The sequence below is a fragment of the Epinephelus lanceolatus genome, chromosome 6, assembly GCF_041903045.1.
Source record: "Epinephelus lanceolatus isolate andai-2023 chromosome 6, ASM4190304v1, whole genome shotgun sequence".
Classification (NCBI taxonomy): domain Eukaryota; kingdom Metazoa; phylum Chordata; class Actinopteri; order Perciformes; family Serranidae; genus Epinephelus; species Epinephelus lanceolatus.
The window spans coordinates 19,666,257-19,681,038 of record NC_135739.1 but is presented as its reverse complement, the minus strand read 5'-3'; the positions used below and the strand labels follow the sequence as shown (position 1 = coordinate 19,681,038).

Sequence of the window (14,782 nt, the reverse complement as noted above, 5' to 3'; positions counted from 1 at the left end):
ACATGTTAAAAATATTAACTTATCTGTACGTTTGCAATGATAAGCACTTTTCATTTTGAATTCCTCTTCATATATGACATAATTGATTGACGTACTGCACTGTTAACCTTTTACCTTGTCAAATAAAAATAAATGCATTTATTTTTATAGATATGAAGGCAAGGTTACAATGACAGCACATTTTGCATTCCTTTCCACTGTACTTTGATCACTGACATTCATCTAATCAAATAAAAATGATTTTTTTTTTACAGATATGAAGGAAAATTATTTACCAGAAGTATTATCGTCATGATATTTAACATAGAAATAGGTAATATGCGTGTAATGCACTGTAATCATTTATATTTTACTGTATGATGAAAATATAAATAAAAGACAAGATAGACATAATGTAACTGTACACGAGAGAAAATATTTTTTATCTAATTTTAAAGGCTCGTCTTCTCTGTTGGACCTGACAGTCTCCCCAGAAGGTTTTTTTTTGCAGGCTGCTCTTCCCTCTCTGCTTTTATACTACAGTTACAGGCTTCTGTACAGTACTCTCAGTACGGTATACTGTCTGGAAGAACTGTTTTTTTATCGTCACCTGTAAAAATATTTCAACAAAACAAAACCAACAGTCTTCCATTGTGTTTGTCACACTCCAGCCTGTCAGGCTAAATTATGAAAAAATGGATCTGATCCAAAAATTGAAAAATGTATTTGATATAAGTTCTGTCTATGTTGTCTTGTCTAGTTTCTAGTTCCCACCATGTTGGTTCTGTAGATCAGTGGTTCCCAACCTTTTTCTTTCTCAAGGAACCCCTTTTCTTCCACTGAGTTGACAGCCTGACCCCTGACTAAGTGACATATTTTGTGGCTATTTTACATTAAAACTGATAAACTGTAGCCCAAAAAGTAAAAGCAGTAACTGCAGGAAGTTTGTGTAAGCAATCTGGATGTATTTGATCAGACTATTTCCTGTGAGTTTTACATCAGAGATGAGTTTTCTCAATATTTTTTTTTATTTTTTTTTGTCTGTATTATATATATTTTTAAAAACAACTAACATTCACACACACTTAATAGGCTTTTTTTTTTTTTGACAAATTCAGTGTTTTCATCTTCCTGATGCAAGGCCATTGTTTGTCAAGCCTTTTGGTTCTGACCTGTGTACTTCTCTGGTGCAGGGTAAGGCTGTTTAGCAGAGTGTGAAGACTCTGTGTATATAGCTTGTGTTCTGCTCTTCACTGTGCTTTCATCCTGTGAGAATTTTTTTCCTGTGAGAGTTTATATCTTGAATAATAATTCAAAATTTAATTTCAACAAATTAATTTAGTTTTATTCATGTAAATAAATGAAATGCTAAATATATATGCTGTATATTTGAGGAAAAAAAAAGGTTTTCCAACACCCCTTAAAATCAAACTATCCACCCTTTTCGTGAAGCTTTGGTGACCCCTAATGGTGGTCAGGTTGGGAACCAGTGCTGTAGACCAGGATTATTATTTGAGTGCCTGAGATCGGCTAATATGTTTTCCTGACAGTTAAATATGTCACTGTTCTTAAATAATGCAAAAAACAAAACAAAACAAAACAAAAACATGAAAAATACATGGTTGTTTTTTTTTATATTCAACCCGTTGAGTTCACTACATAGATGTGTTACTTTACATTAAAAAACATTAGGCTTCTCACCTGGTATGTTAAATGTAAAACAATCAGTCCAAAAACACAGAAGTGACTTGATGTCAAGAAATAAACCTCCAATTTATGTTACATCAAGTTGTGTGAATTCAGTTTTCATGATTTCGGTGAGCTCTGTCACAGCTTCCAGCGGTCTCACAGTGATGCTGTATGTTTTCCCTCTGACAGGATAATGACTGTAATACTGCTTTGTGGCCACCAGATGTTGACTGCTCAACACCATGCACGTCTGTATCCTTGAGTCAAGACTTGAGCAACCACATTTGTTAGAGATAACTGTAGATTGTTGCATGAATTGCACCGATTGGCCAGATGGTGTCACCATAATCATTAGCTCTACACTGTGACCAGTAACTTCTCAACCATAAGATTTGAACTAACATTTATTTATTTCAGTCTCTTTGGGTCTAGTTCCACCATGAAACCATTTCTGCAACACATTCTCCATAGTTGCTCCAGATGTTTTACACACCCAGTTTAACTGTCTTATGATCCTTGTATCACAGAGTTTTGAATTTAGTTGTTGTTTGACCACAACACACTGTGGAAGTTGACGTCAAAGACCCACAACAGGAAGGGAGTTGGTTTCCTAAACGTATAAAGCTCCACCAATCAATACTTTCTTCATATTTACAGTGAGCAAAGTCACTGTGTGCATTGTGAAAGGGCTGCGGGTGCAGTGGATGTGCACAGCAGGCAATTCATAGCTCATATGAGGCAACAGTACAGGAGTTGCATATGCCATGGACACAGGCATGGATTAAGAATGATTGCACGTTTGTGGAGAAATGCACTCCTCCACAAACGTGCAATCCTGTCATCTAACATTACTGTTGTAGGTTATAACCCTTAGCATCCCGACATATCTGTTGGGAAGAACTGTAGCTCACACATGTTTTAGACTTATGCTGTGTCAAATCATTTTCAATGTAAAGCTATTGACATGAAGCTGCAAACTGACCACATGCCTGCAACAGTATTGCTTGCATCCAGACCTTTGAATCTGCCCACTCCACTGAGTTCAAGTTGACTGAAACAGAGTGTAACGAGTTGACAGTTCTGCCTGATAACAGGCAAGCAACAACACTTTCTTTGGCCAGCTGCAACAGCATCAGTGCATTGGCCTACAGTGTGTAGCTCAATGGCATACGGAAACCCATACTGCCCCATCTACACCGATACAGTTGTATGATTCAAACTCTTCCATCAATCCATTATTTACTCAGCTTTTAAACAGGCTTAAACAGGATATAAACGTGCAGACATGTTTAAAGGGACAGATGCTTTAAAGCAGTGAAACGACAGGGAAGTGACAAGACGGAGAGAGACTGAAGCTGCAAGCAGCTGTTTTTACACACTTCCCTCTGCTGATTGTGACAGAGAAATTGTTCCTCAGTTAAGTATTTTGTGCTCCAAATAAAAAAGGGTCCCCTCACAGTCTTTACATCCCACTCAGTCACTTTAGGGGCTTGGTGTGGATAGATAGTTAAAAAGTATGATTGGAATAGACAGATTAAAAGTAATAAATAAATAGTGGGGCTGCTAAACTGGTAGCCTCCCCACCAGTACTACCACGTCACTGCCCTCTGTGTTGGTGTCGGACTGACGGTGCAGCCCCACTAAATGCAACGAGACATTTGCCCCCATCTATTGTGTATTAGAAGCAACTGATTCGCTGCACAAAGCATGCTGGGACAACTGCAGCGCAGACCTACCTGGTGGTGTAATGAGAGGGTGTCACATCAAGGCAGCCAATCAAGCTGCAGCCACAAGCAACCAGCGGGGCAGGACGGACCTGAGTGTGTACGAACTGATCGCATAGAGCAGGGCTGTGCCACGACATTGCAGCCCCACTGGCTGGGTCTCTAGCTCTCTGTGCACCATGTTTGACCACCCCTTACATGTCAGAAATGTCTGTCTGTCAGCTCGGTATGTGTTGTCAAGAAAAGGTAAATGCAGCTTCAAATACCTGAGAACCTTGAATTACTCAAATCAAAACCATGCTGCACTGCGTGGGCTGAAAATTTAAAAGGGAAACTCCACTGATTTTACACATCAAAGCCTGTTCTTGGGGAGTATGACTACCTATGTGTGAAATAACAGTTGTATAAAGCCTTTTGTGGCTTTATAGCCTCTTTTGATGTCTAATGAAGTACCTCAAGTGATGTCACTTGTGTCAGCGTTGGCTGGAGCTGAAGACTACAAGAAAATAAACAAGTGTGGACTTAGACAGAAGAAAGAGAACCTCCTCATTTAGTAGTGCAAACCTAAATCAGTGGAGCACTCTTAGGGCCCATACACATGCCATGTCTTTCACCATCTGAAAAACGCGAGGTCTCGTGGCGGACGCTACTCTTGTGCTTACTCTGAGTCAACTTTCAAAACCGCAGAAGCAGGTTGTGTCTGAAGGTGCTTAGCGACCATAACTAACACAGTATCATAATCTACACTGCTCAAAAAAGAAATAGAGGAACACTTTACGGTCACAGTATCAGGTCAGTTAAACTTCAGGGAATTAATCTGTCCATTTAGGAAGCACAAGTGATTGGGAATCAGTTTCACCTGCTTTGGTGCAAATGACAGTTGCTCTCTCCTTATCCTTCCTGACTGGTTCTTGTCTAGTGTTGTGTTCTGCTAGTGTCCTTGTCACTACTGGTAGCATGAGGTGGTACCTGCAGCCCAATCAAGTTGCACAGGTAGTCCAGCTCCTCCAGGATGGCACATCCATACGTGCGGCCACAAGAAGGTTTGATGTGTCTCCCAGCACAGTCTCAAGAGCATGGAGGAGATACCAGGAGACCGGCTGTTAGATGAGGAGAGCTGGACAGGGCCGTAGAAGGGCATCAACCCAGCAGCAGGACGGCTATCTGCTCCTTTGTGTGAGGAGGAACAGGAGTAGCACTGCCAGAGCCCTACAAAATGACCTCCAGCAGGCTTCTGGTGTGCATGTTTCTGACCAAACTGTCAGAAACAGACTGCATGAGGATAGCATGAGGGGCCGACGTCCTCTACTGGGACCTGTGTTCAAAGCCCAGCACCGCGCAGCTCGACTGACATTCGCCAGAGACCACAAGATTGGCAGGTCCACCATTTGCACCTCACTCTCTTCACAGATGGGAGCAGGTTCACACTGAGCACATGCGACAGACATGAAAGCATCTGGAGACGGCATGGTGAATGTTGTGCTGCCTGTAACATCATCCAGCATGACCAGGGTCAGTGATCGTCTGGGGAGGCAGATCCTTGGAGGGTTACACAGCCCTCCAAGTCATAGCCAACGGTAACCTGACTGCTGTTAGGTACGGGGATGAAATCCTCAGAGCGATTGTAGGAGCAGGTGTTTCATTCAAAGGCTGGGCTAATGTTGTTGTGATGTTATTGGTTGGAACTCAACGCTCAAACCCATGAAAAGCAGTTCAGGAGAAATCTTCTGAGCACAAAGGCAAATATGGAAGTGACTAAAGATGAAATCTCTGCAACACTCACTAAATGCTGACACAGGAAAACGCTGGCCTTGTCATAATGTCTTCTCGTACAGATGTGTTTATGACTTGTATATGAAGGCTCACTGTGAAATTAGTAAGGCATTCAGGGCTTTGTCACATATTTTATGATTGCTTTTTGCACATTTTTCCACAAGTTGTAATGCTAGAGACTTTGTTTTAGGTATTACTATATGGACAATTAATAGTATTCCAATTGCTAAGTTATAGATAAAGAGCTGGCAGAAAAAGGTTTCCATTTATGTACAGTGTAGTAGCAACATAGTGTCCGGTTCTTTACTCACGAAGGCAAGATCATGTTGATTTTTGCCAGCCGTGACAACACTGTCTGAATCTGTATGTGTCATTGAGGCGAAATGTGGCCTTGGTGATACTGAGTGTTACAGGAACTGTGGTGGAAGACTGTAGTTTATATGTCTGTCTGTCTTTCTATCTCTGGACAGGTTTTGTCCAGACAATAGCATCACAACCGTGCAAGACACAGTCACGAAACTTCACAGGTGTGTAGTTGAGATCAAAATGAAGGCCGAGTATGAAGATGGATGTGGCATGATCAAGGGGGCTAGAAGTAATGGCATAGAAGGTATGGAAGGGGACTCTGGCTAACATTGGTCTTACATACGTATGTGGCAGATCAATGTATCATGGCTGGAGCGATGATCTCTTGTAGTTTCATATGAATAAACAAACATACACAGATATTGTCATATTAAAAACAGTTTTATTCCATTACACATGAATTATTCCTCAATGCACTTGTTAATCCCCTGCATCCCTCTGCATTCTTACATTGTCACAGGTGATTGATTCAAATCCCACCTGGTTGGCCGGGGCTTTTCTGTGTACAGTTTGCATGCATGGTAGGTTATGTTTCCTCCCACAGGAAACCTAAATGCCTGCAAATATGACAGACTGGTGACCAGTCTGTGTGCTGTCTCACCAAGTGCATACTGGGATTGGCTTCAGCCCACTGCAACTCTGAACAGGAGATACAGATATAAAGAGCAGTGTGGTGGATATCATTGAGCAAACAATAAAATCCCTGGACTGACTCGAGGGCAAAAGCACAATCTTGTTTAGAGCCACTGCAGCAAAAGCCTACAGGGCTGCTGGCTCTGCTTATCAGTCAGTTAAAACATACTCACACACACACACACACACACACACACACACACACACACCACACGTGGTTTAGAATACGCACTTTGTGGTTATAGTGCTGATTGAAGTTATATTTTCAGAGTAAGGGCGTATTCAACAGTCGTCTGGGTGTTGTTAACACCTCAGGTTGCTGTTGTTTACATTGAAATGAATTCTGTTTTTCTTTTTCCACATTTCATTTACAATAACAGCTCACCACAGTATTACTGCATGTAGATAGAGGAGCATCTTTCCTCTACTGCAGTCCTTACTGTGTGGTTTATTGATGCATGTTGTTTTTTTACATCTCAGGTCTAAAAAGGAGAAGTTAAAATTTAGCTCCTTTGGTTTCACGGGTAAAGCACCTTCATGTTGTGCCAACTGTTACACTTGACTCACAATATAGGTCAAGTCTCTCGCGGTTATACTACCTATGTGTTGCTTCCATCTTCATGTGCGCTCTCGTTTTCTTGAATAGAGAAACCATGCAATGTGGAGAGCTGTTGAGTAAAACCACAGACACATGTTTATGATGGATGTAGATGGAAGATGACAGATGAACCCACTAGCAATTTCTCGTATTACTGAAATAATAACATTTTCTATGAGCATGAAAAACTACATTTTCTTAGAGAAACATTTGGGGCACTGGCATGATTATAGTTCTATTTTCTCAAAGGTCTCGTCTGACCTTTTTTCAGACCACACTAGCATGCTTTTGAAGCATTTGATAAATGAAAATTACAGTGCAGCGATACAATTAGACCCTAGTTTGCTGAAAGCTTGAAATATATAATCATAAGTCTTTGAAAACTCCACTCTGAAGGGCAAATGTGTTCAGCCATGAGTTCTGGTTTTGCTCATATTTGAAAAGTGGTTTCTTGATTTCAGGGTCTGGCATCACTTTCAGGTGCTTGCAAGATGCTTCGTATGCTGGTTCTCAGTATATTATGTGTTTATGGTTGACTTGAACGTGGTCTTGGTCTCAATGCCACTGCCTGTCTTATGGCATGTGGTTACGGTCTGCTGCTGCATGGTTGGAGGTTTGCTGAAGTCGAGTGTGCCATACAATTGGGAAAAACTGTAACTCTGCATCCCTGTGCATTTTTTTTTTTACAGATAATGGATTCAAATCCCACTTGAAGTCGAGTGTGCCATACATGGTGACAATGAGAGCATGGAGCGAATTGTGTGACTGTGGCCTGTTTACACAAACCAACAGCCACATCTGTGTGATGAGACGTATGAAACCCTACATCTGCAGGGAGGGGCACCTTTCCATCTGATTGGGAGTTCCTGTTTTTCTCTTGAAGTCTACTTTCTGAGAAATATTGAGTAAAAACATCGACTCTAATGTGAGGATTTTGTAAGACTTTTGGCTAGATGCCATGCTCCCGTAAGTGCAAGTGAGATGCTTGCCACATATCCTTCAAAAATATTGAGTCATGTTACAAAACATTTACAACTTAGTGTGGCACATGTGTTGAAAGAGCCTTGTATGAGTTATCACTGGGCAGCTTGGTCAGTGGGATTTAATTTTTTCTAGTAAAATCTGCGTGATGTCCTCACGTGTCTTCAGAAAAGTGATGGAAAATTTGTTAATATCAGTAAAAGTAAAACACATTTTTGGAAAAACGTATAGGAGATACTTGGTGGACAATTTGGACTTCTCAGAGCATGAAATTTTAGAATTGTGGGCAACTGGGAAATTTTCACAGTTTCTTTGTTTCTTCTCAAGGTGATGGAACAAAAGTGACAGCAATCTTGCTGTTGCATATCGTGTTTGTGTGTGTGCGAGTGTGTGTGCGAGTGTGTGTGTGTGTGTGTTTTGGGTGTGGTGTGTGAATACCTAACCTTGTTTGGCTTACTTCCCCATCAAAAATGTGGTGCAAAACTCTGTAGTCAGCGACATCTTCTCAGTCACTCAGCATCACCACCAGCAGCCAGAGTAAGTACTCTCCTCTGCACAGCATTCACATCACTCCACAGCCATAGAGCAATAATAATAACCTGAAAATGGATTTTAACAACCAAAACAGGATAAACTTCGAATATAATGTCAAATATATCTTAATTGTTAAACACATCAGAACTCAGAAAAACTCAGAAACTCAGAATTTCAACCTCTAGGATGCTGCATGAAATACCTGGGTTTTTTTGCTCAGAATTTTTTTAAAACAATATGAACCTTGGGGAAAAAAGCTTTTTTATTTCTTTAGTAATATTTTAATAATTTGTTTTGATTGATGTCACTGAAGAGAGTTTTGCTGGAAAAAAGAAACAACAGATGTTTTGCCATTTTGCAATTATTGATTAATATTATAGTGCAGTAATTAAATAAAATATAGCTGCATTGCTGTTTGGGAATTTTTAAAAACATTTTTCCTAGCATTCTCGTAAGAAAACAATGTGCGTATTTCCTCCATGCGGCGATTTAAATGCCTTTGCAGCTGCTTACTCATCCTGTGTTAACCACAGCTAGGTGGAGTGCTGTGGCACATGAGGGAGGCATTTAAATGAGGGCTTTTAAACTAATTGAAACACTGTAATGATGAAGCACACAGCACAGTCATGAGAGCCAGGGAATTTTCTTTCATATTCAAGTAGATGCTGTATTTAAATTTCTTCTTCTTTTGTCTTCTCAGGTGTGTGTTGTGTGCAGGTAGAGCTCCAGTGGTTAGAGTGTGATGATAGCCTGTTTGATCACAGGAGTTTCACACTAATTCCCGCGCAGCTCGTACCAGCTCAGTTCCGCCTGTTCCCACCCACAGCCTTAATCTCCACCAGCCCGGTTGTTGCTAATATGAATGCCTTCTCCTCCCTCACCTCCTCCTCCTCGTGCCCCCACCTGTACCACTTACCCAGTTTTCCCAGCGACACCACCATATCAAACGACACCACCACAGCCACCGAGATCAGCCATGTGATCCTGCGGCATTACAACCACACCGGCCGCCTACACAACAGGACCATCTCAAAAAACCAGAGCCACATCAGTGTCTCCATGGCCGTCCTCCTCTTCATCAGTATTTCCATCATCCTGGAGAATCTCCTGGTGCTGGTGGCCGTCATCTCCCGCATCTGCAGCAGCCGGCGCTGGGTTTATGTCTGTATTGCCAACATTACACTCAGTGACCTCCTCACTGGCACAGCCTACGTGGTCAACATCTTCATGTCAGGCAGCCAGACGTTTCGCCTCACCCCTGCTCAATGGCTTCTCAGGGAAGGGATGCTGTTTGTGGCCCTGGCTGCATCCATATTCAGTTTGCTGCTGATTGCTATGGAGCGTTACACCACCATGATGAAGCCAATGCCCCAGAAGTCAGCCGGAAAGACCTGTAGGATCTACACCTTGGTGGCACTCTGCTGGGTTTTGGCGCTGGTGATTGGTTTCCTCCCTTTGCTGGGCTGGAACTGTGTGTGCAGCCTGGGCAAATGCTCCACTCTCCTCCCTCTCTACTCCAAGTCCTACATCCTTTTCTCTCTCTTCATCTTCTTCGTCATCCTCCTGGCTATTGCTGTGCTTTATGGTGCCATCTACTGCCACGTTCACAAAAGTACACAGCTGGGTCCACAGCGCAGTCGCAGGCGCTCTTTGGGTCTGCTTAAAACTGTGATCGCCATAGTTGGGTGCTTCATGCTCTGCTGGGGGCCACTGTTCCTGCTGTTACTGGTGGATTTCTTCTGTGTCTCCCGCCAGTGTGTACTGCTGTCCTATGCTGACATTTGCATCACCCTGGCTGTCCTCAACTCGGGCCTGAACCCCATCATCTACACAGTAGGCAGCAGTGAGATGAGGAAGGCTATGGCTGAGCTGCTGTGCTGCTGCTGCGTGAAGGCTGGCCTCTGTCACCCAGACAAATTCACATCAAAGGAGTCCAACAGCACCTCAGGGAGCAGGAGGGACAGTCTGAGGAACAGTTTTAACAAAATCAGGAATCTGAGTGTGGCCTCCCCACCGTCAACTCCTAGCAAGACTCGCAGGGCATCCAAAAAATACAGGCTGAGCTCCACCACCAGCTGTCTGTCAGTTTCAAGTGGTTAAACCACAATGTGATCCCCTCCCAAGCAAACAAGTCCTGTGTGCACTGATACACATCTAACCGTTTCCTCTCAGTTTTGGTTTGAATGTTCAATACTGTGCCTGCAGGTACTTGCACCGAACTGTCAGAAAACCTGCTGTAAATGTGAATTTATCCTGAAGTTTACAATGATGAGCATGTATTTTTTACATTACCAGACATTATGTTATTGCACTGTACTTTAGCCATTGAATATTACTAGCCTTTGTTAAATGTTTTTTTTTTTGTTTTTTTTTTACAGATATGAAAGCATATTATTTACCAGAAGTATTATCTTTATAAGAGTTAACATAGAAATGTATAATGATAGTGTATTGCATTGTATTGTAAGCTGATGTTTTACTGTATGATGAAAATATAAATAAAGTTTATTTTTGCTTAATACATGAGTGCATGCTTTTTACAGTAAGTATACTACCTCTGCTTTCCTCTGGAGGGAGACACATCATCGAAACCTTGACTAGCTCCAACAGATGGGTCATGCTTTAGATTTTCCCAGCCTGAAATATACCTTACCGTAACCTTAACATAAATGCTTCATAGTTTTCTATATTTACCATATCTACATGTCGCATATTCCACCATATTTAAAATTACATTTCAATCTCTGCCAAAAAAAAGATCTCTGTTCATTAAACTGGTCCGATGCAGGCTTTGCAAAACACTCATGAAACTCTACATGAGGGAAAATATTTTTAACTTTAAAGGCTCGCCTTCTTTGTTAAACCTGACAACCTCCTCAAAGCGCCTTTTTGCAGGCTGCTCTCCCCTCCCTGCTTCTCTGACAGGATGACTGATGGAAGTTCAGTGCAGAGGAGGGGAGGGCTGGGACTGCAGCCCCAAGGGCACATACAGCCAGGGCTAATTGATAAATGCATTATGACTGCCTGGCAGGGTGGATAGATAAGGTTTAGCAGATAGTATGCACCCGTAAATTATACAGACTACTGTACTGTACTCCTGCTACTGTATACCAGAACAACTGGTTTTGCCTTGACGTGTAAAAGTATTTTCACAAGACAAAAGCAACGGTTGGCCATTCTGCAAAGGCACAGCATGCAAAGTGTGCTCTCTGGCAGTTTCACTATTTTGTTCCACGAAACAGTCGCTGCAATAGATCAGAACCACAAGGTGCAGACTCACTTGCTGTGGGAAGTCAGTACTGTGTTGTTCACACTTTCAGCACTATGTGTTTGCTTTGCTTGAGCCCAGTTTCCACATCATATCTCAAATGAACGGCCAAAGTCCAATGATATTTCTCTGTATCATTAAATGCTCATGACTAATTACACAAGTTGTAACTGGGTGGTGTGGTTTCATCACATTAGATTGATACCAACAAACAACCCACAACTGATTCTGATTCAAATGATGCTGAATGCTGATTGGTGCTCAGGGTTGCATGACATCACCTTTTTCCAACTAAGCCCCACCCATGTCAGACCAGTGAGAGGAGCTGGGGCAAAGACAAAAAATCTGAAATAATCAGGCTTGTGCAAATAAAAAATTAGCGTGTTCATGTCGCACCAAATCACTGATAGAGAAAATGTGATTTTAGGCTCTTTAACCACAGAGGACCCAGGCCAACCAAAAACAATTTCAAGAGGCCTATTTTATCCCATCACTATGTTTTATTTGTGACCATTAAAATCCCATATTTAATTGAAGCTCCAGTGTGTAGGATTTAGGGGGATATTGGCAGAAATTGAGAATAATATAATTAATATGTTTTCTTTAGTGTATATTCACCTGAAAACAGGAATTGTTGTATTTTCGTCACCTTAAAATGAGCCGATTATATCAACATAGGAAGCAAAACCTTGTCCACAGGGTCCACCATGTTGCACCACCATGTTTCTACAGTAGCATAGAATGGACGAACCAAAAACTGGCTGTAGAGAGGATCATACATGTTTTCGTGTTGGCCACCATAGTTAGCAGCCCCTCTGTAAAAAGCAGCGTCCAAAAAAACCAGACTTTTTTAAAGGGGAAGCTGGTTTGTTTTGGAGAGGAAGAGACGTCTGCGGATAATTTGGCTTCCGGTAAAAAACTTGTGAACATCCTGATCTTAAGTTAGCAGGTGCTGGGCTTCTAGCCTGTCTGAAAGGCACTGATTAGCAACGTGAAACTGCTTTATTCAGTGTTTTCACCAGTTTTAATCATCAAGCCCATTTGTTTTGGAGAGGAAGAGACCTCTGCGGATAATTTAGCACTCGGTAAAAACTTCCTAAACAATGAATACTGAAAGAATTCTGACTGGTAGAAGTTTCAGCTGGTTACAATCTGCAGTCCTCACCGCTATAGACTATTCATACCATCCGTCCATTTTCAAACGCTTATCTGGGGCCAGGCAGCAAAGCACCCCAGATGTCCCTCTCCCCAGCAACACCTTCCAGGACCTCCTGGGGGACCCCAAGGCGTTCCCAGGCCAAATGAGTTATGTAAACCCCCCCAGTGTGTTCTGGGTCTACCCCGGGGCTCCTACCTGTGAGACATGCCCAGAACCTCTTCCAAGAATCGCCACCTTAACATGGTGGAGGGGTTTGTGTGTCCCTGTGAACCTATAGGAGCTGTGTTGTCTGTGGCTAAAAGCCCCTGGTATGGTCTCCCAAGGCAAAGTGGTCCCATGGGAAGGGCCAGACTAACAGTGATTCAAGAGGACCTCGATGAAAAGCACAATTCAGACTTCCAGCACCTCACCCAGTATGGGGTTCGCCAGCAAGCATCTGGTGGCCCGGCCTCAGGCTATGGGGCTGGTCAGGTTTAGCCCAAAAATATAACATGGAGCCATCGCCCTATGGGCCCACCACCTGCAGTGACAGAAATCAGGGTTTGGTGCACTGTGTGCTGATCCCTGGCGTTGCTGTGCGGAACCGCTATAGACTAAATCCCCTTAAATCTTACACACTGCTCTTAAAGTGTTAATCTTAAGCACATTCAAAAACCATCAAAATCATAGTGAATCAGCGAAAATTCTGAAAATGATTGATGCATTACAACAAGTTATTACTAATTACAGATCTGACTACTGATAAGAGTGCGTGTGGTGGTTGTTGTGTGTGTGTGTGTGAGTCATGTTCACAAACATGCTGACATTAAGAGATCAAGCAAGAGAGCAGGATGGTGAAATATCCTTAATCCTTTTTTTTTTTTCTCAGCCAGATTTTGCAGGATATTGTTGTAAATGCCTTAAAGTGTCCCTGTAGACTGCAGCACTGCTGAAGCCTCGTCTCCTCCTCAGGTCAGCCTCTGTTCCATTAGCCTCGCCAGGAAGTGTACTTTCTCACAGAGGGTTTTTAAAACGCTCAAACATGATACTGGGATTTTCTGTCCATTGTCTAATGAGTACTTATTTTCTCCTGTTCTTGCTGGTATGCTGTCATTTTCAGTGCTTTTCATTTGTGGCAAAGATAAAACAGCTAAATATTTTATTAAACAACATATGCCATGAGTTTGGCAACATGCTCTCAAAGCCTGATGGAAGCTGTGTGCAATCCTGATTAAAAAAATCAGACCCTTTATCTTTGTTAGCATAAATAAAGATGGAAAACTCTGATATCAGGTTTTCAAGAAAGAGGAAACAGATGGGAGTTTAGCTCTACTCTATATATATTCATGCAAGGACCAGTAAGAATCTATTTCTTCAGCAGTTGCTAAAAATATTGAGCTTGATTCTGTTGATGCAAACATATTAGCAACTAAAATGATTAACAAAACAATCCTGCAAGTCATCTTAACTTTAACAATAATCCACTTGCCTATCAGTAATAATTTTGAGATGTTCCACTGGCAGCCTGTCATGCAGACATTCCTGCTCGTGACGTGTGTGAGCTGCACGGGCTCGTCACTGACGACTGGAGGAAGGAAATGAGGCGTTGAGGTGCGATAGGAGGAACTTTGCTTTTATCCTTCATACCTGGAACAGCCGCCCACGCAGCAGCTGAGGTGATTGTGCAGTAACAGCAGGAGAGCACACACTCAAATATGCAGACACACACATATTTAGTATTCATTATGTGCACATGACAGTGAAGCAACTTGAAACCAATGCTGGATTGCAAATGTTCATGCATAGAATAAAAGCCCACATACATTCTGCACACACTCACAGGCAAATATGCCCGTAAACACACACTACACTCTAAATCCGGTCTCTGCAGTCGTTTATGAGGTTTTTATGAAGTAAGGATTTCAGAGGCCGACTCTCCTCAAAATCTTTTCCTGTTTTTTGTGGCCAAGGAAGCAAACAAGTCATTGCTGGCTGTGTGTGTGTGTGTGTGTGTGTGTGTGAGTTCCCCGCTCATGAATTCCTGCATCTTTACGGTTAAGAGTAGGGGATAAGCCTCTCTCATCCTTGGCCCTGGCACA

At 42.2% G+C, this 14,782-nt stretch overlaps 1 protein-coding gene across 1 annotated transcript; it reads left to right on the top strand.

Moving 5' to 3' along the window:
* The first annotated feature begins 8,131 nt into the window (after positions 1 to 8,131).
* s1pr4 (sphingosine-1-phosphate receptor 4) lies at positions 8,132 to 10,796 on the top strand. The gene is made up of 2 exons (XM_033621375.2): positions 8,132 to 8,280; positions 8,978 to 10,796. The coding sequence occupies exon 2, from the start codon at positions 9,136 to 9,138 to the stop codon at positions 10,375 to 10,377; it is 1,242 nt and encodes a 413-aa protein (XP_033477266.1). The 5' UTR covers positions 8,132 to 8,280; positions 8,978 to 9,135; the 3' UTR covers positions 10,378 to 10,796.
* Positions 10,797 to 14,782: the final 3,986 nt, after the last annotated feature.

Coding starts and splice junctions, on each gene's coding strand:
- s1pr4 (XM_033621375.2), top strand. CDS start 9,136: ATGAATGCCTTCTCCTCCCTCACCTCCTCCTCCTCGTGCCCCCACCTG.